The sequence below is a fragment of the Pseudophryne corroboree genome, chromosome 5 (assembly GCF_028390025.1).
Source record: "Pseudophryne corroboree isolate aPseCor3 chromosome 5, aPseCor3.hap2, whole genome shotgun sequence".
In the NCBI taxonomy this organism is placed as follows: domain Eukaryota; kingdom Metazoa; phylum Chordata; class Amphibia; order Anura; family Myobatrachidae; genus Pseudophryne; species Pseudophryne corroboree.
The window spans coordinates 409,809,838-409,832,499 of record NC_086448.1 but is presented as its reverse complement, the minus strand read 5'-3'; the positions used below and the strand labels follow the sequence as shown (position 1 = coordinate 409,832,499).

Genomic DNA, 22,662 nt, shown 5'->3' with positions numbered 1-22,662 from the left:
CGCTTCGCTCACCACAGGTTACTATTCCAAATAGTTTGTGACATGGACCCAGGGGCTTATGGAAACGGTCCTCTCCACGAAGGGAAACTAGATGCTACCCCACAGCATCACCTCCTCCATACCTCTCTCCTGTTCCTGACTTCTCTGTCCTATACGCACTCTCATGTCCCTGTCCTCTCTGTCCTGTACCTGTCACCCCTCTCTCTTGTCCCCCCTGTCTTGGTCCTATGACCTTTGTCCTGTCACGGCCCTGTACCCTCTGTCCTATCCCCACTATCATATCCCTGTCCCCTCTGTCCCAGCGCTATCACTCCTTTCTCCTGTCTCTTCTGTCTCTTCTGTCTTATCCCTATCTTCTCTGACCTTGCCCTGTCACCTCTGTCCTGTTCCTGTCACTCCTCTCTCCTGCCCCCTGTGTTCTGTCCTGTCCCTGTTACATCTATCCTGGTCCTGACACCTGTGTTCTAGCCCAGCCCATGCCACCTCTATCCTGGCCCTGTTACTTCTGTACTGTCCCTGTCACCACTGTCCTGCCGTGCCTTTTGTTCTGCCATCACTGTCCTGTCCCTATCACCTCTTACCTACCCTGCCACCTCTGTCCTGGTTCTGTCCCCAATGTCATGCCCCTGTCACCCCTTTCTCCTGTCCCTTCTATTCTGTCCATTCCCTTTTCCCTCTGTCCTAACCCTCTCTCCGTCACCCAGTGTCTTCCTGCCACCCACTATCTCCCTGTCTTCCTTTCCCTTGCCAGTTACCCACTATCTCCCTGTAACCACCCCCTTCCCAGTCACCCACTATCTCCCTGTCTGTCTCTCCCCAACTATCTCCCGGGGGGGGCACTTGACAGAATCTTGCCTAGGGCATCAAATTGGCTAGGGCCGGCTCTGAGTAACTGGTTAGGTGACTACAGTGTCTTGTCGTTGTCAGGCTTGCAGGAAACCGTTTTGCTGGTGTAATACTAGAACCACCTAATGCTGTCTGTGCCGTCCTGACATTATCCTGAACAGACAACCGCAAGCTCGTTCAGCAAGACATGTGGACGTTCATTACATTCATTTACTACTGTGTTTGTTGCATTATACATTGTGGTGACAGAGGTAGACATTGGGTGCCGGATGTAATAGTAACATAGTAACTAAGGTTAAAAAAAGACAATTGTCCAACGAGTTCAACCAGTTTGTGGTCTCCTATGCAGTTTTATTTTAGGATTAATTATTTTTATGTTAGGACTAGTTATATTAACTATAATGCGTGCCTACGCATCATAACCCTGAATATCTTTATCCAATAGGAATTTATCTAACCCAATAATAAAGTTTGAGTTGGACGGAGGTGCGGGTTCCTGGCCGAAATCAGATGTTTTTTTTTAAAGTAGCAATTATTTAAAAGGCATGGTTTTGCATTGTACATGATTGCTGCTTTAAAAAAAGGTCAGAGTTCTGCTGCGAACACGCACCTCCAGCCAACTCGGAATTCATTACATCTGGTCCCGTGTAAGAGTTGTTAAAGGGCACAACCAGTTAAGCTAATTATCAGCACCAACCAATTCAAACAGTGGGATTTACCTAGAGTGTTAAGCTCCAAGTGTTATCTTTTCCTTGCAGCCATAAGAGCTGCAAGAAAAAGTCCTGATTAAAATGTACCCAGTTGGATTTAACATATGGCATACTTGCCTACTTTTGAAAAAGCATTTCAGGGAGATTATGAAAGTCACACCAATCAGCGTGGACGAGCACTGCAACATCTGAGAGGCGTGTCATGAAATTTCTTACAGCCAAATGTAAATGAGCACCAGCGTTAGTAAGATCTACTCATTGAAGAAAATACACAGATATTTTTCAGGATGTGTTTGTGTATTGTGTTATACAAGACGTTCCATATACTGTAAGTGGCCACGAGAAACCTTATTTAAAATGCATGTAGCCATAGGGATTATTGTGCCTTTTAACCAATGCAGAGCAATGGAATTGATGATCCCATTTGAATGTATGTATCTCTGATTTCTTTTTTCCCAAAAAAAATGTAACAGCTACATAATGGGGTTAATGTACAATCCGGGAGATTGCTGCTCTTTCAGGGAGTCAGGGAGATTGCTGCTCTTTCAGGGAGTCTCCTGCAGAATGAGGGAGGGTAGGCAACTATGACATATGGGGAGATACATACATTAATAATAATAATAATAATAATAATAATAATTAATAATAATAACAGTTTTATTTATATAGCACTCTTTCTCCCATAGGACTCAAGGTACTTTACAGACATCATAAACGTAGCACGTGATACAGAGGATCTAGTGTTACAGCAATTTGAAAAACCATACAGAAATAAGGGAAAATCTTGAGAGTAGGCATAGTCCTGAGTTGAAACTATGATTTGGGGTAATACCACGGGTTCAGGGGCAGATTGGGATGGAAAACCATCTTGGTAAATTACTGGAAGCACCCGAATAGGGGTGGGTATGTTGAGGAGGTGAGATACTCCCTTCTCATAGGGCCTAATTCTGAATCTAAGGAAATACCAGCTTTCCCTGCATCTGTTGCTGTAGTTGTATCTGTGACTTTATGCTAATGCAGCTACACAGCCCTTCCCTGGTATACATCGGTGTACCTGAGTGTGAAATAACTGATTCGCCCACTGTCAGCACCCACAGACTCTGCAATCATGCTTTGTGTGTCTTTATACGCCACCATCGGTTGCACCACTGACTCCAGCCCTATGCTAGTTAAAAACTGGCAAGCCTGTTGGTAGAAAATACGCCCAGACTCCAGAGATAAGCTGGTTCCTGGTTTGAAAAAGGAGCCACGGTACCATTATGTATCTGTTCTATAAACATTGCCACAGTATACTACATTGAGTGGGACAAGTGCTACAAGAATATATGCATGAACCTACCACCAGAGAAATATAGATCGGGCTTCACAGTACACAGAACCCCAAATTCCTCCTCAGCATGCGATGTACACAAACTGGAGGAGATGTGAGTGGCTGTGCTGATGTCTTCATTAGCCATATCAGCAGGGCCAGATTAACAATGGGGCAGATGGAGCTACAGCTCCAGGCCCCTGATTAAAGTAGGCCTATTACCGTGACACCATGATGATGATTAGCAGCCCAGCTGGTCACATGATTGCCATAAATCATAAGAATTAAAATTATATTTCTAATTTCCTCAAAAAGTCATGCTGTTTTACTACTATTAAATATTTTAAGAGACATTGGGGCTTATAGTGTATGGAGTGTACATGCCCATATGTCACTGGTCACACCCACACAGCATTCACCACAGTTCCTCAACTTCTCACAATAGGTACGAAAATCTTAAAGTGCCCATACAATTGACGACCTGTAAATGATGCTTTCTGATTAACGATTTTCCTTGAATTTCTCTGGCAGCTTCCCGGTAGTCCTGGGCAAACTATATAGTACAATACAGTAAGATATATCTTAAGATCTGGGAGTGGCTACATCCAGGAACATGCTGTTTTTGACTTCCCTGCAGCAGGGAAGATCAGAAGCTCTGACCAATGACCAGCGGGACCGTGCATTGTGATCGTTATCATTCACTGACAGTGACACTGAACAATCTGCACTATTATAAATGATTTGTAGTTCCGATCCGTTGGAAATCTACAAATCGCTCATAATATCATCTAGAGTATGGGCACCTTTAAGGGACATAGTCAACCACAGAAAAAAGAAGCACTGCTCAGTCAAACATCAATTTAAAAACACAATTTAAAACATATAAATAATATATAAAAACACACACGCAAAAAATGTGCCAGTATACTAAAGTCCTTTTTCGGAGCAGGTGGATTGTTTCCCTATACTGCTGGTTCTCATTAGCAGCCAGTTACTGCAGATTGCTAAAATAGATGTCCTCCTTTTTCCTCCTTCTTGTAGCTGCTAGTATTTCTCATTAATGCAGCTTGCTTGGATTAGTACTCATGCAACAAACTATGAACTGTCCATTAGCCTCTCGTTCTTGTCCCCCACCATTGATATCGCGTTTCTTCGCCTATTGCATACCTCCCAACATAGGGGGTCATTCTGACCTGATCGCATGCTGCAGTTTATCGCAGCGGTGCAATCGACTCAGAACTGCGCATGCACCGGCGCCGCAGTGTGCCGGCGCATGCCAGACGGCCAAAGGCCGTTGGACCACTACGATCGCCCCTGCCTGATTGATGGGCAGAGGCAGTCGCTGGGCGGGGGGGCAGAACGGTGGCTTTTGCCGCCGTTTCGTGGGCGCAGTCCAGCCAATGCAGGCGTGGCCGGACCGAACGGGGACCGGGCTGCAGCGGCTGCGTGACGTCACACGCAGCTGCTGTGGGCTCGAGAGCGATGAGTAGCTCCCAGCCAGCACGCTAAAGCTGCGCTGGTCGGAAGCTACTCTTGAAGTGCAAAGGCATCGCCACTGTGCAATGCCTATGCACTTCTGCGGGGGGGGGCGGCACTGACATGCGGGGCGGGATAGCCCTGTGCTGGGCATCCTCCCGCATGTCAGTGTGAATGATCGTAGCTGTGCTAAATTTAGCACAGCTACGATCATCTCGGAATGACCCCCATAGCCCTCTCCAGGAGGGAGAAAATGCTCTGCCCCTGGACTTCCCTCTTCATTTATGATTGCTGGCACCTGTGTAGAACAGGTTAATGGATAAGAAAGGTGTTCAGCACAGGTGATGGCAGTCATAAATTAAAAGGAAATTCCAGGAATAGAGCATTCTGTCCTTCCTGGAGAGGGTCATGTTGGGAGATATACCTAGCGTTGCTCTCAGCAGCTTCCACAGTATTATACCCCTTTTCCACTAGCTCAAAAAACACGGGTAAATGCACGGGGGCGCGCATTTACCCGTGTTTTTGGCAAGTGGAAAAGGGTAAACCCGGATCAAGTGACCCGTGAATCCTACCCGGCTATTTACCTGGGTAGGACACGGGAATGATCCGGGTAGGGTGTAGTGTAAACGGGAGCCGTGTCGATGCGACACGGCTCCCGTTTACACTGTATGGATGGGCGGCGCTGGGAGATCATGTGATCTCCCTGCGCCGCCCCTGCCGTGTAGCTAGAAGCGTCACCAACCCGGCATATGCCGGGTTGTGACTGCTAATGGGAAAGGGACCGAGCACGGGTCGCAGCAGGGGGCAGCTCCCGTGTCAGGCTCCCGGCTGCGACCCGTGCTCGTAGGTGTAAAAGGGGTATAAGTCACTGTCGACCAATTGTGGTTGACCTACTAACTTTCGACCTAAGTGTGGTCGACCCTATGAACCACAGCCAGTTCTTTAGCCCTTATGTCTCCTGTTTCTATTGCATTTGTGTGTTGATAATGTAACCTCCACAAAACTGATCTTTCAGTTTCCTACGGGGATAATGTAAATATAGAGTTGTATTCGATTATCTGCAAAGTGCAGCCATGATATTTGGCTGTGTACATCATTGTACAGTATCCCAACATCCCCCATTTTCCTTACACCTTGCCGATGATAGTGGTTGCAAAGTGCTGCCATTCTGACTAATTCCAAAGGCACTATGGGCATGATTCAGAGATGTACTCAATGCCATTATTTACGGAGCTGAATGATTATCAGACAACTACGCATGCACCATGGTCACACTGTGCAATGTTGCTTGCAGTGAGGATTTATTCACAAAATTATTGCCACTCATGATACACTGGTACATCTCTGAATGAGGCCCTATGTGGCCATCAGCGCTAATTTAGTTGCCCCACAGTGTGATACAGTGACAGGAGAGAAAGCTCAAACAATTTGCAAGACACATTTGTTAGTGGATATTAAGTGCATAAACCGCGTTTACTGTCTGTTTACTGTTTATCATTGTAATTACATATCTTACATCACTGCTTTCTTTTGCAGACAGTGGCTTAAATCAGAGGACATACAAAGAATATCATTACTTTTCCATAACAAAACTCTAGAAAAAGAAGTAAGTAAATGGCTACAAGTCAGAAAGTATCCATCAAGAGAGTCATTTTCAGTGTTTAGTTTTTATAACTATTGTCAGTTTTTCTGGAATAGATTTGCCAAATTACTGTAAATAAAGTTTGATGCATGGGAAGGAGGTAAATGTAGAACAAAACTTACTATGTTTAAAAGTGCACCAGTGATTTTTTTTTTCCTTAAACATGAATTTACACCACTGTAAGTTGATTAAATCTGTTGTTGATTGCTATTTTCTTATAAATCTGTAATTTACAGTTATAATGCTGGGTTTTAAAGAGTTGACCCTGAAAATGTCTATACTGTTTATTTCTATGTTTGCCAAGTACAGTACAACGTCTCTCATTCTGTAGACAGAATGCCATTCTTGGAATTTTCATAGATTTATAGAAAATGTAAATTGCAAAAAATTCATTATAGACTAGTTCAGTAAACCTATCCATTAATATAATGGTACAGTAGGTTAATTGGCTCCAACAGAAAAAAAAAAATAAACTTAGTGTTTACATGGGATACAAACTATATAAACATTGCTCCTTATATAGTCCAAATACCCACAAAAACACAAGCAGCTGTACCCAAAGTTTGATGGCAATGGAGATGTGGTATAATTGAGGGTAGCAAAAACACATAAGAGAAAAGTACCTTACTCATGAGAGATTACATTCTAAAGGGGAGAATCTGACAAACAAGGTGTGACATAGAGGAGAGAGACAGTATACATGAAGCATAGAGCAATTACTTTGGATGAAAGCTGGAAGGATTTAATAAAGAAGTGGTTCTTAATAGAGATGAGCGGGTTCGGTTCTCAGAGAACTGAACCCTACCAAACTTCATGTCCCGAGCCCAGATCCGAGCCCGGCTCGGGTTTCCCGCCTGACTCGGAAACCAGAACGATGCAAAACGTCATCATCCCTCTGTCAGATTCTCGTGGGGTTTGGATACCATATAAGGAGCCGCGCTTCGCCGCCATTTTAACTCCAGTCCTAGAGAGTGTAGTGAGAGGATGTGTCTCCGTCCTCAGTGTCTGTGCGGGTGGGAAAATGGGGTGGTGATTATAGTGCTGTCTTGTGCTGCTCAGTCCGGTGTAGTGTCTTGGCTGCATCAGTCAGTCCAGTGACCAGTCACAGTGGTGGTGTCCTCTGCTGCCATATGTCCAGTGCTGCTGTATAATAAGTCCCTTACAGTGTCGCTGTGTTGTCCTGCATCAGACCAGTGGTAGTGTCCTGTGTATCAGTCAATCCAGTGACCAGTCACAGTGGTGGTGTCCCCTGCTGCCATATGTCCAGTGCTGCTGTATAATAAGTCCCTTACAGTGTCGCTGTGTTGTCCTGCATCAGACTAGTGGTAGTGTCCTGGGCATCAGTCAGTCCAGTGATCAGTCACAGTGGTGGTATCCTCTGCTGTCATATGTCCAGTGCTGCTGTATAATAAGTCCCTTACAGTGTCGCTGTGTTGTCCTGCATCAGACCAGTGGTAGTGTCCTGTACTGTATAATATTTACTCCAAATAAAGGGGTTATTAACATTTAATCCAAATATAATTTTTACAGGGTTTGCCCTGTGTGGTGTAGGGGTACGCTCTCCTGTGCCGCATATTGTGTTATATAAATCCAGAAAAATAATGGAGAAAAAAATTTGGAGAATAAAATAGGGAAAGATCAAGAACCACTTCCTCCTAGTGCTGAAGCTGCTGCCACTAGTCATGACATAGGCAATAAATGCCATCAACGTCGTCTGCCAAGGCCGATGTCCAATGTCATAGTAGAGGGCATGTCAAATCCAAAAAGCAAAAGTTCAGTAAAATGACCCAAAAAAATAAATTTAAATGGTCTGAGGAGAAACGTAAACTTGCCAATATGCCATTTACGACACGGAGTGGCAAGGAACGGCTAAGGGCCTTGCCTATGTTTATGACTAGTGGTTCAGCTTCACATAACGATGGAAGCCCTCACCCCCCCCCCCCCCCTAGCAAAATGCTAAGAGTTAAGCTGGCAAAAGCACAGCAAAGAATTGTGCATTCTAAGATGGTATCAAAAATCCCCAAGGAGAGTCCAAGTGTGTCGGCGGTTGCGATTCCTGACCTTCCCAACACTAAACGGGAAGAGTTGGCTCCTTCCACCATTTGCATGCCCTCTGCAAGTGCTGAAAGGAGTACCCACAGTCCAGTTTCTGATATTCAAATTGAAGATGTTGCTGTTGAAGTACACCAGGATGAGGATATGGGTGTTGCTGGTGCTGAGGAGGAAGTTGATGATGATGATTCTGATGGTGATGTGGTTTGTTTAAATCAGGTACCGGGGGAGACACCCGTTGGCCGTGGGTTGAATAAGCCCATTGTGATGCCTGGGCAAAATACTAAAAAAGCCACCTCTTCGGTGTGGAATTATTTCTCCACAAATCCGGACAACAGGTGTCAAGCCGTGTGTTGCCTCTGTCAATCTGTAATAAGGAGGGGTAAGGATGTTAACCACCTAGGAACATCCTCCCTTATACTTCATCTGCTGTGCATTCATCAGAAGCCAGTGTCAAGTTGTGAAACTTTGGGTAAGAGTGTAAGCAGTCCACTGACACCTAAATCCCTTCTTCCTCTTGTACCCAAGCTCCTACAAGCAACACCACCAACTCCCTCAACGTCAACTTCCTCCTCAGTTAGGAACGTCAGTAGTCATGCAGGCAATGTCACTGGCAAGACTGAGGAGTCCTCTCCTAACCGGGATTCCTCTGGAGTATCCTTGAGTCCTTGAATCCGCCTACTGCTGCTGTTGCTGCCGCTGCTGTTTTTGCTGCTAGGAGTCGATCATCATCCCAGAGGGGAAGTCATAAGACCACTTGTACTACTTGAACTAAGCAATTGACTGTCCAACAGTCCTTTGTGAGGAAGATGAAATATGACAGCAGTCATCCATTTGAAAAACGGATAACTGAGGCCTTGACAGCTATGTTGGTGTTAGATGTGCATCCGGTATCCGCCATTAGTTCAGTAGGACTTAGAGAATTGTTTGAGGTAGTGTGTCCCCGGTACCAAATCCCATCAAGATTCCACTTCACTGGGCAGGCGATACAGAGAATGTACAGAGACATCAGAAAAAGTGTCCTCAGTGTCCTAAAAAATGCAGTTGTACCCACTGTCCACTTAACCACGGACATGTGGACAAGTGGAACAGGGCAGACCAAGGACTATATGACTGTGACAGCCCACTGGGTAGATGTATTGCCTCCCGCAGCAACAACAGCAGCGGCACCAGTAGCAGCATCTCGCAAACGCCAACTCATTCCTAGGAAGGCTATGCTATGTATCACCGCTTTCCATAAGATACACACCACTGACAACCTCTTACGGAAACTGAACGACATCATTGCACAGTGGCTTACCCCAATTAGACTCTCGTGGGGATTCGTTCTATCAGACAACGGCACCAATATTGTGCGTGCATTACATCTGGGCAAATTCCAGCACGTCCCATGTTTTGCACATACAATTAATCTGGTGGTGCAGAATTTTTTTGAAAAATGACAGGGGCATGAAGGAGATGGGATCCAGTCTCTATGTCGACAGTAACTAGGTTGATAGTGTCTACGTCGACCACTGTTAGTCGACAGTAACTAGGTCGACAGGGTTTCTAGGTCGACAGGATCTTTAGGTCAACATGGTCTAGGTTGACAGGTCAAAGGTCGACATGAGTTTTTCACAATTTTTTCGCATTTTTTCATACTTAATGATCCACGTGGACTACGATTGGAATAGTAATCTGTGCCGAGCGAAGCAGTAGCAGAGCGAGGCACCATGTCCGAAGCATGGTGAGCGAAGCAAGCCATGTGACAGGACACAGTGCACTAATTGGGATTCCCGGTCACTCTACGAAGAAAACAACACCAAAAAAAAATAAAAAAACTCATGTCGACCTTTTGACCTGTCGACCTAGACCATGTCAACCAAAAGACCCTGTCAACCTAGAGACCCTGTCGACCTAGTTACTGTCGACCAATAGTTGTCAACCTAGACACTGTCGACCTAGTTACTATCTACCTTCCATACCACACCCAAAGGAGATGCTGTCGGTAGGCCAAAAATTTGTGGGCCACTTTCAGCATTCAGCCACCGCATGCCAAAGACTGGAGCACCATCAAACACTCCTGAACCTGCCCTGCCATCACCTGAAGCAAGAGGTGGTAACGAGGTGGAATTCAACACTCTATATGCTTCAGAGGATAGAGGAGAATCAAAAGGCCATTCAAGCCTATACATCTGCCTACGATATAGGCAAAGGAGGGATAATGCACCTGACTCAAGCGCAGTGGAGAATGATTTCTGTCTTGTGCAAGGTTCTCCAACCCTTCGAACTTGCCACATGTGAAGTCAGTTCAGACACTGCCAGCATGAGTCAGGTCATTCCCCTCATCAGGCTTTTGCAGAAGCAGCTGAAGAAATTGAAGGAGGAGCTAAGATGGAGCAATTCCGCAAAGTATGTAGGACTTGTTGATGGAGCCCTTCATTCGCTTTGCCAGGATACAAGGGTGGTCAATCTGTTGAAATCAGAGCACTACATTTTGGCCACCAGGCTCGATCCTAGGTTTAAAGCCTATGTTGTATCTCGCTTTCCGGCAGAAACAAGTCTGCAGAGGTTCAAAGATGTGCTGGTGAGAAAATTGTCAACTCAAGTGGAACGTGACCCATCTACAGGTCGTCCTTCATTTTCTCCTGCAACTGGGGCTGCGAGGAAAAGGATAAGATTTCTTAGCCCATCAAAATTAATTGTAAATTCCTTCGGGAAGACCTTTACCAGTAATTGCCATCCTGTCTGACACTGCCATACAACCAGAGCCGGATTAAGGGGGGGGCCCGGGGGATACGTACCCCGGGCCCCCCTTTCCAAAAGGGCCCCCTGCCACACCGCAGATCGGATCTCTCTTCCGATCCGATCTGCGGTGCTGTGCTCCTCGGCTCCCGTCCTCACTGCGGCAGCTGCGCACAGACAGGACAGCTGAGCAGAGCGACGGCTCAGCTGTCCAATAATGTATCAATGAAACAGCCTGCGTGCCCAGCCAATGACTGAGCGGCAGGCTGCTTCATTCATACTTTATTGGACAGCTGAGCCGTCGCTCCGCTCAGCTGTCCTGTCTGTGCGCAGCTGCTGCTGCAGTGAGGACGGGAGCCGGGGAGCACAGCACCGCAGATCAGATCGGAAGAGAGATCCGATCTGCGGTGTGGCAGGGGGGACGGGAGTGCAGGGCACATACATCCCATAGCGCTCTACCTCCCAACATACCCTACTCCAGTCCCCCCATCATACGCGCACGCAGGGGGGGTTTCCGAGTACCTAGAAACCCCCCCTGGCCGCCGATCCATCTGCGCTGCTGATCGTTTTTTTTTTTTTGTGTTTATAGCGTGAGGAACTGACAGGCTGCAGCAGCTCCATCCTTACACAGAGACGCTTGCTGCTTGGTGCCTGTAGAGGGAGCTGCAGTGACAGCGCAGCACACAGCTCCTCTCAGGAGGTACTGTACGTGTATGTGAGTTGTGAGGTGAAAGAGAAAAAGGCTGGTGAGGGTACTGAGTAGGCAGTGGATGTGTCCAATACACTCATGGAATCCAGGTGGGTGTTAGATACTGTATGTAGGGATTGAAGGAGAGGCAGGTGGTGTGTAATTAAATAGGCTGGCTGGCTGGCGGGCAGGGGGGAGGAATGGTGAGGGAAGGCTGTAGTTACTTATAATGGTGTGTGTAGTATGGCATGTGTAGTGTGTGTGTATGCAAAGCATGCTATATGCATCTATAGTGTGTGTGTGTGTGTGTATATACTATGAATGCATGTATACTGTGTATGTATGCTATGCGTATGTATACTGCGTATGTGTGTATACAGTGTGTATGTATGCTGCGTGCATGTATAGTCTGTGTGTGTGTGTTTGTATGTATGCTGTGTGCATGTATACTATGTGTGTATATATGTGTGCTGTATTGTGTGTGTGTGTGTGTGTGTGTGTGTGTGTGTGCGCGCGCGCATGCATGTATGCTGTGTCCATGTATAGTGTGTGTGTGTGTGTGTGTGTGTGTGTGTGTATGTGTATGTACGGTGGTCCGGCACTCCTCTGACATTCAAAATAATACTCGAGTGCCCTCTGTAAATAATTATAATCCCGATAAAAAAGTCAGGTGCACTCAGATTTTACCAAAAAACTGTAATGATGCAAAGTCACAGCATATATCCACGTTTCGGGGGCCCGTAGCCCTGACATGTTGATATGCTGTGACTTTGCATCATTACAGTTTTTGGTAGAATCTGAGTGCACCTGCCTTTTTTACTGGGATTATATACAGTATATTCATACACAGTACATGTATACCCACCCACACATATACGTATACAAACACATGAATACATACATGTACGGAAACCCCCCCATGGAAATCCTGCGTTTGCCACTGCCCATACAATACGCCCCATAACCCTCTACCCCTGCCACACACCCTATTCCCCCACATACACCCCATAATCCTCTACACCCCACAGCCTAGTCCCCGTGTTCACCCCACATACACCCAAATTCTCTATCCCCACCACACATCCTACTCCCACTGTCTCCCACATTCACACCCCATAAACTCCCTCCTAACCCCCGCACCCGCACCTGGGAAGGGACCTCCTCTGGGATATACAGTGGAGGGACGGGGACCAAAGGGGTGTCAGGTACAGGAGGCACAGGGGAGTGGGTATGTGAGGCTGACAAGGGGCATGGTATACAGCCGGCTCTAGGCTTGTGTTGTACCCCACTAGTCCCTGCGAGGCCCTGGGTGTGTGTGTGTATATGTGTATATATATATATATATATATATTCTGCCTTCTCTATTAGGGGCCCCACTCTCTTAAGTGCCCCGGGCCCCCCATGGTCTTAATTCGGCTCTGCGTACAACTCCAGGGGTACTGCCATATAAGTCCAGGGGTACTGCCGTATAAGTCCAGTCCAGTGGTGCTGTCTTGTGCTGCATCAGTCCAGTGGTGGTGTCTTGTGCTGCCATAACTCCAGTGGTGGTGTGCTGTATATTATTTACTACAAATAAAAGGGTTATACAGATGGGTCCACGTTTATCTTGACCTTTAATAGAATTAACTGAGACTTGCCAGTCGGACTTAATCCCCTGCTGTAATGACTTAATCCCCTGCTGTATTGTTCTCTGTATTGTATTGCAGCAAATAAAAGGGTTATATACATTACTTATATTATTATCCAAATAATTTTTACAGGGTTTGCCCTGTGTGGTGTATGGGTACGCTCGCCTGTGCTGCAAATTATTACAATCGCTTCAAATAAAAGGGTTGTTATTATTATCCAAATTAATTTTACAGGCTTTGCCATGTGTGTGTGGTTTAGGGGTACGCTTTCCTGTGCCAACAATATTGTGCATGTATTACATCTGGGCAAATTCCAGCACGTCCCATGTTGTTTGTGCCGCACACTTGTGTTGCTTAGCTTATTCATACAGCTTCCTCATTGCACCTCTTTTTCTTCTTTGCATGATGTGCTGTTTGGGGCCTAGTTTTTTTTAAATGCCATCCTGTCTGCAACTGCAGTGCCACTCCTAGATGGGCCAGGTGTTTGTGCCGCACACTTGTGTCGCTTATCTTAATCATACAGCCACCTCGGTGCAACCTTTTGGCCTTAAAACAATATTGTGAGGTGTTCAGAATAGACAAGAAATTACCGTATTTTTCGGACCATAAGACACACTTTTTCTCCCCAAAAATGTGTGGGAAAAAGTATGTGCGTCTTATGGAGCGAATAAGACGTGTTTGCAGGTAGCGCCGGCGGCCGGCGGGTAGCGGCGGGTCCTGGATGCTGCTGCTGCGCCGTCATCAGCAGAGCGCAGAGCGCCCGCATCTCAGAGCCCATCTCAGCAGCAGAGCCGGCATCATGTGACTCCCCCGCTCCCCGCCACCTCCTCCCTCCTCAGGAGTGCACCGCGGGCAGCGTTAGCTGAGAGCCTGGACGCGGGGAACCACTGTTACTGTCAGTGTGTGTGTGTGTGTGTGTGTGTGTGTGTGTGTGTGTGTGTGTGTGTGTCTATGTGTATGCTGGCTCTGATGTGTGTGTGTCTCTGTATGCTGGCTCTGACAGAAGGCTGCACTGTACAGAATCCTTGTAGGAGTCTGAGAAATCACACAGAAATATCTCTTAGAGGTTGGTGAAAACTAGGGAGGCAGCGCAAGGATGATAAAGCAGAAATGGTTCAGAATTTTTTTTCCAGTTTTCCTACTCTAAAAACCAGGTGCGTCTTATGGTCAGGTGCGTCTTATGGTCCGAAAAATACGGTAGTGGAAATAAATAGTATTAAGGTTAATAAAACCGTAGGATCAAAATTACCCCCAAAGTCTGTGATTTTAGGTGTTTTTATGATTTTTTCAAATATCATCCAGATCCAAAACCAAAACACGAAAGGGTTGTTTTGGCAAAACCAATCAAGATCCAAAACACGAGGATGGAACCAAAACCCAAACACAAAAAGTGCCCGCCGCACATCTCTAGTTCTTAAGAGCCCATTTGAAGCTTTAGAGAGAGGTGGACAGTCTGATAGGGAGAGTTCCAGTTGTGGGAATCAGCGATGGTAGGTATCAGCATGGGCAAAATTTTGGGTATCCCAGCATAGTCTTATTTATCAAAGAATGATAACCCTTCTTGCCTGTTTTGTTTTAATTTATCCCTGTAAATTAGTAAGGTGTTTCACCAGTGATGACCATGTTTTTCCTATTGATAACTCTGTCCTGGATTGGTCGGCACTCCCCGTATATATTGCAACTGCAACGGTGCCTTCCTTGTAGAGATATACAGGTGTATGTAGTCCCAGGGAGGGGGGGTTAGCATTTGCCCACTCTCAATTTGTAAGAACCAGGCGGCACTCGGAGGACTGATGCACAAAAGTGAAGCTTTAGTGAATCAAAAAAATAAAAATGGCATAGCTTGTCAACGTTTCAGCGCCACGCAGGACACTTTTTTCAAGGCTGTATGCTGTGGAACAAAACAAACCAAACAGTGCAAAAATCTTACCTTAAAAGTGTGCGTAAGTCTGTAAGGCCGCGTTGCAGAACAGCGGGAGCTGGCATTGGTCTGGACTTTCGGTAAGTTCCTGAGCCGGGTTACCAGGAAGTGATGTCATCTGGTATCTAGGCAACCGTGGGCGTCCCAACTTCCACTGGTAACCCGCTGGTGCAAGCGGAGGAGAATATGCTGTGTAACATAATGCATATAGATTCAGTGAATGTGATGTGCTAGCTATGTCAAATCATGAATTACTGTATGAGCAATGTGTAAGGAATCAATAATAATCCGCTAGTGACCCGCTAGTGTAGGCAAAGAAGGATGTGATGTGCGACAATGCATATAAATTCAGTGAGATTGCTGCGCTAGCTGTGACAGATCGTGAATTGCTGTATGAACGGTGTATGTGAGTGCTGGTAACGAATCCATTAGATTTCCCTCTGTGCCAACACTTTCGCTCTGTTATCAACTCTTGTGTAAGTAGGAGTATGGTCCACAATAATGTACCTCAGTTTTTGTAGTTGATGCTGTGTGTTTTTGAAGTGATGGGCAACTGGTTGTTTGGTTTCCCTAATGGTCGATCGGTGGAGAGCCATCCTCTCCCTGAAGGTTTGGATGGTCTGTCCTACATATACCAATCCTCACGGCCAAGTGATGACATAGATAATGTACTGAGATATACAAGTAACATGATGTTTGATTTTGAAAATTTTCTTGGTTTTTGGATGGGTGAAAGATGAACCCATGTCCATGTACTTACACGTCGTACATGAAAGGCAATGCTGGCATCCATGTTTATGGATTAATGTCTTTTTTTGAGTGATGTCGTTTTTTATGAGTATATTGCGTAGATTCCGTCCTCTTTTAAAGCAAGGCATGATAGACGCATCCTTAAGCAGGGTAACGTGGTATCTGTGTTGACAATGGGCCACAAGGCACGGGTGGCCCAAGTGATAACTGAACTAGCTGTTGTGTACTGGGTGATAAGTGGTATCTTTTTGTTAGTTTGCTTTTTAAGTGATCTACTGTAGGTATTTCCAAAATATCACGCTTTGTGGATTCCAATTGATGTCTATCATAGCCCCTTTGTTGAAATTGAAGGACAACTTGACCTAATGCTGTTTATAGTTGTTTTCTGTCACTCGTGATTCTGGCAACTCTTAACATCTGGGACCTAGGAAGGCCCCTCTTGAGTGCAGGAGGATGAAAACTGCTGTTCATGAGAAGAGTATTGCGGTCAGTTGATTTATGATACATTGACGTGTGGATGTTGCCATCTTTGATGCCGATTCGTATGTCTAAGAAATGTATAGATGTCTGACTGGTTTCTATGGTCAATTTGATGGGAGTGTCACTGTTGTTGATTTTCACCCACAAGTTTGCCAACTCACCTGTGGTACCTGTCCAGAAGAGTAATAAGTCATCAATGTACCGTTTGTACAATAGGATATGAGATTGTATTTCTTCTGTGCCAAAAAACGTACATTCTTGAACAAACATATAAACATTTGCATAGCTCAGAGCTACATTTGATCACATGGCACATCCTGTAAGCTGAATATAATACTCGCCATTGTGCAGGAAATTATTTATTATTGGCACTGATCACACATACACAATTCATACAGCAATTCACGATCTGTCACAGCTAGCACAGCACACTCACTGAATTTATATGCATTGTCACATATCATATCCTCCTTTGCCTGCACTAGCAGGTCACTAGCGGATTATTATTGATTCCTTACACATTGCTCATACAGTAATTGACATAGCTAGCACATCACATTCACTGAATCAATATGCATTATGTTACACAGCATATTCTCCTCCAATTGCACCAGTGGGTTACCAGCGGAGGTTGAGACGCCCGCGGTTGCCAGGATACCAGATGACATCACTTCCTGGTATCCCAGCTCAGGAATTTACCGGAAGTCCAGACCAATGCCAGCTCCCGCTGTTCTGCAACGTGGCCTTACAGACTTACGCACGCTTATAAGGTAAGACTTTTGCACTGTTTGATTTGTTTTGTTCCACAGCATACAGCCTTGAAAAAAGCATGGCGCTGAAACGTTGACAAGCTATGCCATTTTTATTTTTTTGATTCACTAAAGCTTCACTTTTGTTCATCAATTCTCCGAGTTCCGCCTGGTTCTTACAAATTGAGAGTGGGCAAATGCTAACCCCTCTCTATGGGACCACACACACCTATATCTGTATGTGTATATATATATATATATATATATATATTTATTTCCGTAGTGCTTATATATATATGTATATATATATTGAAGCACAACATATATTTTCTCTGTCTGGTAATAAATACAATTTATCAGACAGAGAAAAAGATTCACACCAAAGTTAACACCGTCTCAGGATAGTTTTAACATAAGTATTTACATAGAGGTTTTTCTCTTTAAAATGAATAGCTTTTCAGAGGTTTAATATAACTTTTATATTACATTATATCTATTATTTCTTCTTTATCCACTAGGGGTCACTGGAGTGCTTTGGGATATGGATGGGTTGTTAGCAGGGACAGGCACATTTAAATATTTAAATTAGTAACACTCCTCCCTCTCCATACTCCAAGGATGCCTCAGTGTTTTTGTGCCTTCACAGGGAAGAGCACGTTTGGAAGTCTCCAAGACTTTATTTTTAATTTTTCTAAAACTTTTTTCTTTGACAGTCCCTTCTCAGCTTACTAAGAAGTGTGGCCCTGGGACTGTGTACTACTGAAATGCAGAATAGGCTTGTCGGCGCTCAGCAGAGGAGCCCCGCCATAGACCTGAATCAGCTTTAGCTGATTCAGCCTTGACTGCAAGGAGCTGGACAGCGCTTATACAGAAGCCCCGTCATAGCCTCCACTTTTGCATTAAGCTCATGCTGCTGCCCCGCCATGTGTGGGAAGCTTACAGCAGCCGCTCCCCAGCACCAAGCCTTAGTCAGATGCCACCGCTGGCCGCCCGCCGCTTCCCGGCACCCAACAGTGGTCAGCACTTCCCTGCTGCCACGGGCTGCTATCACCGCTCCCCTCTTTGATAGCTCTGCCGCTGTGCACATGCTGCTCGGCTCCCATCGGCGGTCTCCCAGCATCACACTATCCTGCTCGCCCGCGGACAGCTCTCATTCCTTCCGGGGGCTATCCAACACGTCTTTCTCCTCTTATAGTCAGGTGTACAGGAGGACGCTACCGCCGCTGGATGCCCTCTGTTAAATGGCTCCCAGCCGCCGTCAACTTTTACTTACTTAACTGTGGGTGAGAGTACAATGGGGTCCTTTAGTGATTCCACACCAACCGGAAAGGTACCATGTGGGTAATACAGGCTATTAAGCCTTGTGTGCTTTGGTTACATATGTTTATATTATATCTTATATACAGTATGTTTAAAAAAAAAACACATGGTGGACACCATTTTCTAATGACTTCCTGCTTCTTTCTGTAGCCATTTGGTGTCGATCCTACAACATACGGACACTGGGGGGGCAGTGATGTTAGTAGTTAATTCAGTGAAGCACATTTTCAAGTGAGGTGCATTAGGTTTTATACACACATCATTTAATTTTTTTTTACAGAGTCGTGAGCACTTGTGTTTCACTGTGGAACAGTCTGTCTGTGTGCATGATAATAAGCTAAAGCAAAGTCAGCAGCTTTTCTGTGATATATGTGAAAATGTGTTATCCACTTACATAGTGTGTCGTGCCAATACGCGTCCAAATATGGATGCTGCCCTGAACCTCATTGGGAGATGATGGCAGGTGTGATGGCTGATTTTAAAGTTGGGGTTGTCCGCTGTACAGAAGGACCATGAGGCGTCTAGGTCTGATTCCAGGTTCATGCCAACTGAGCAGCCATAGTGGGATCTGGATATTTCTACAACTTCTACAACTATAACACAATAACAATAATAATCTACTATATACACTACATGCTTTATATATCCATATGTTTTACTCTTCTCTCCTTCTTATTTAATACATTGATCACCACTTTAACGTGTGTCATATTTTCTGTTGACTCTACCTGTGTAGAACATTTTATGTTCAGCTGTTGTTTTATAAAATCATTTTTGCTAACATAGGTTTCATTTATCTATATCCAATATCCACTGTTTGGATTAGGTCTCAAATCTTCTCAATTACTATATAAATAATAATAAAAAAATTATCTGGATAATTCATACTCCAACAATCCTATTTAGCAAATTATCTTTATTTAATAATACTTTTTGTTCACTATTTATTCTTTTTCTTCTTAGCACTTATTTGATTGTTACCCCTTTTTCAGGTTCATGATATAGTGCAGTACACCTGGGACCTTTTTCAAATATTTCCTAGTCATTAATGCAGGCCTTCGGTGCACCGATACGGGGACTCCCTACAGCTCAATTTTTCATCTACAGCTGCCTGAGTGATGTCAGCATCGCTCACCATGAAGGAGGAAGCGGTCCCGCTGACGTGTTAAAAGCGGCAGCGGGAGACACAGCCACTTAGAAAGCAACCAAGTCTGCCTGATGGGTGAAACACGTCTTCCGGCGGCACCCGCAGCAGGACTCCACGTGCGCTCTGCCCCACCGCGATTGCATCTCCTTGCACATCTGGTACGGGAGTGGTAACCCAACATATTCACCCTCTTGTTATCCTTATTATGCATCAATATATATAGGGTGGTATATCATTTGACGTCACCTGTAGGGGATTACCTTGCATCATGCTTACAATTACTCCTACAGTATATAGGTGTACCCAGTGACCCGGCCCGGAACATTTTTACTCCATTTTACCCTCTCGGAATACTCCTCCTGTGAATGTTTAACGCATTTGCAATTCATAGTATAGGGGCACTGTTTTGTTTAGGAAATTCTATCTACGTTTCATTTCGTTATTTTGTAACATTTTTAGCGGCGCAATAATTGTGCCAGTTGAATGTAGCATTACTTTATCTGATTTTTGACAGTATGTCTAAGATTTATCTTTCTGATCTTTGCCCATTGTGCAGTAAGTAATACTACTCTGTCTGATTGAGACAGTGTTTTGTATTTATTACTACATACTGTTATTGTTCACTCTCTTTGTCAATTGTCACATTATAACATTATTAGCTATGCAACATTGTGTCAGCTGGATGCAACATTATTTTGCTTGATCCCAACAGCATTCTTCTGATTTATTTTTTTCTGACATATATTGTGAAACAATCAGACTGCATTCTGCTAGTTGTGTAATTACACTGACAGCTGTATGCAACACTATTTTGTCTACCTGTGATAGCAGTCAGTATTTACCCTGCCAGCTTATGTTATTGTGCAATAACTATGTTATTGGGATGCAATATCATCTTGCCTGATTTAGCCAGCATCAAGCGTTTTTATAACCTTGCAAGCTTGCTATGTTTTTTGTGAAATACCTCTGACTACACACAGCCCTGTATAGCTATTGATGCCAACTTGGATCTGATCCTTGATACCTGTTTTCTCTTACGTCCTAGAGGATGCTGGGGTCCACATTAGTACAATGGGGTATTGACGGGTACACCAGGAGTGAATGGCACTTTAAGAGTTTGAGAGTGTGGGCTGGCTCCTCCCTCTATGCCCCTCCTACCACACTCAGTTTAGAAAATGTGTCCGGAGGAGCCAGTCACAGCTAGGGGAGCTCTACAGAGCTTTTCTAGTAAATCTAGTTTTTATTTTACAGGGAGGCTGCTGGCAACAGCCTCCCTGCAGCGTGGGACTAAGGGGGGAGCAGTGTCCGCCCTGTGGGGTCTGAGCCACTGTCTCCGCTGACTGGACACTGAGCTCCAGAGGGGATAGATCGTTCCCCACCACAGGGATTTCTCACCCCAGCAGCCTGCCGTCACCCCCTTACAGAGCTGAAGATCGTGGCGAGTGAGACACCGACCCCCCTGACAAGCATGGGGCCGGTGTGAAGATGGCGGCATAAGGGAGGGAGTGCAGTACTAACTGCGCTCCGGGAGGCTCAGCGGCACAATGGTGCGGCACTGTGAGGGGCGCCCTGAGCCAACGCCTAACCCTACACTGGTCACCTCAGTCTGTCGGGGTCTCGAATCTCAGCCAGCATCATACCTCAGGACAGTATAATCCTAGGAGGAGCGGGAAGACGACGCCATTACGGGGGCAGAGCTTCTCAGAGCGGATCCAGCAGCGTTTCAGTGCCGTTTTCCTGCCTGCACAGCGCTGTATAGGAAAAAAAGCAAGTCCCTGCACATCAATCTCCAGCTATCCTACATGGTACCAGGGGGTTGTAGAAGGATGGGGGAGGCTGCAAAACAACTCTGTAACCTATTAAGGTACACGGCCAGTGCTTATAAAGGGTCTCCCTTTGTATGAATATAGCGCTGGGTGTGGGTTGGCTCCAATCTCTGTGTCTCTCTTGCCATTCTTGGGGGTGAAACTCTGTCTGTATCCCCTGTGTGTCTGTGTGGAGTGTCTGTGGTCACCACTAGCAATGTCCTGGGACTCTGTGTCATATGCCTGCAGAGGATATGTCCTCTCAGGATAATCCCATTCCAGGATAGCACTGGTTTAGCACATATTCCAGCAAGGGAGCCGGAATAGTTATCCTCTATCAAAACTATGATTTCTTAGATTTCAGATAGGGTTGCACAGAATGAATCTGCTACCCAGGTGCTGCAGAATATGGCTGTCTGGCCCAGTTCTGGTGCCTCAGGTCTCCCTGCTGTGTACTCCCATAAACGACCTTTGGCACAATTTATGCAGGATGACATCGATACCGATTCTGACGGTGATGAGGGAGTACGGGTGACAGCATCTCTTGCTAAGTGGGTGCAGTTGATGATAGAGGCCATTAGGGATGTGTTGAATATTAATGATACACCTCCTGAGCAGGTTGAGGAGGCTTACTTCACTGAAAATAAGAAAGCCTCGCTAACCTTCCCTGCGTCAAAAGAATTGAATGCAATTTTTGAAAAGGCTTGGGAAAACCTGGAAAAAAGATTCCAGATCCCTAAGAGGGTTCAGGTTTCTTTTCTTTTCCCTGTTGAGGATAGTAAAAAATGGGAAAACCCGCCTATTGTTGACGTGTCAGTATCCAGACTTTCAAAAAAAGTGGTGTTGCCTGTTCCGGGATCTACCGCCTTGAAAGAGCCGTCTGATCGTAAGATTGATAATACGCTCAAATCCATGTACACGGCTTCAGGGGCAATACTACATCCCACTATTGCCAGTGCTCGGATTACCAAAGCTATAGTAAAATGGTCTTGCACCTTACTTGAAGATTTGGATATTATGGATAAGGAGGATGTTGGCTTATTTTTGCATAACATTCAGGATTCACCAGGATTTCTGGTGGAATCCATGAAAGATCTGGGTACCATGGCTGCAGGAATTTCTTCCATGTCAGTCTCAGCGCGGCGAGGACTGTGGCTATGTCAATGGTCTGCCGACTCAGAATCCAGGAAAGGTGTGGAGTCCCTACCGTATACAGGTCAGGCTCTTTTTGGGGAAGCGCTAGATGTGTGGATTTACACGGCTACAGCGGGTAAGTCTCCTTTTCTTCCCTCAGCTACACCTGCTCCGAAGAAACCGTTTTCTTCGCCCGCATCTTAGCCTTTTCAGACTACGAAACCCAGAAAGGCCAGGCCATCCAACACCTTCTTTCGGGGAGGTAGGCCCAAGTCCAAGAA

The 22,662-nt window shown here is 45.4% G+C and overlaps 1 protein-coding gene across 1 annotated transcript in view; it reads left to right on the top strand.

The window, feature by feature from the left end:
* Positions 1–22,662, top strand: part of ADCY2 (adenylate cyclase 2) — a 1,664,414-nt gene that overhangs the window by 1,172,829 nt on the left and 468,923 nt on the right. Inside the window, exon 13 of the mRNA XM_063922769.1 lies at positions 5,878–5,947. Within this exon, the coding sequence (XP_063778839.1) occupies positions 5,878–5,947 (70 nt within the window). The remainder of the gene's footprint in view (positions 1–5,877; positions 5,948–22,662) is intronic.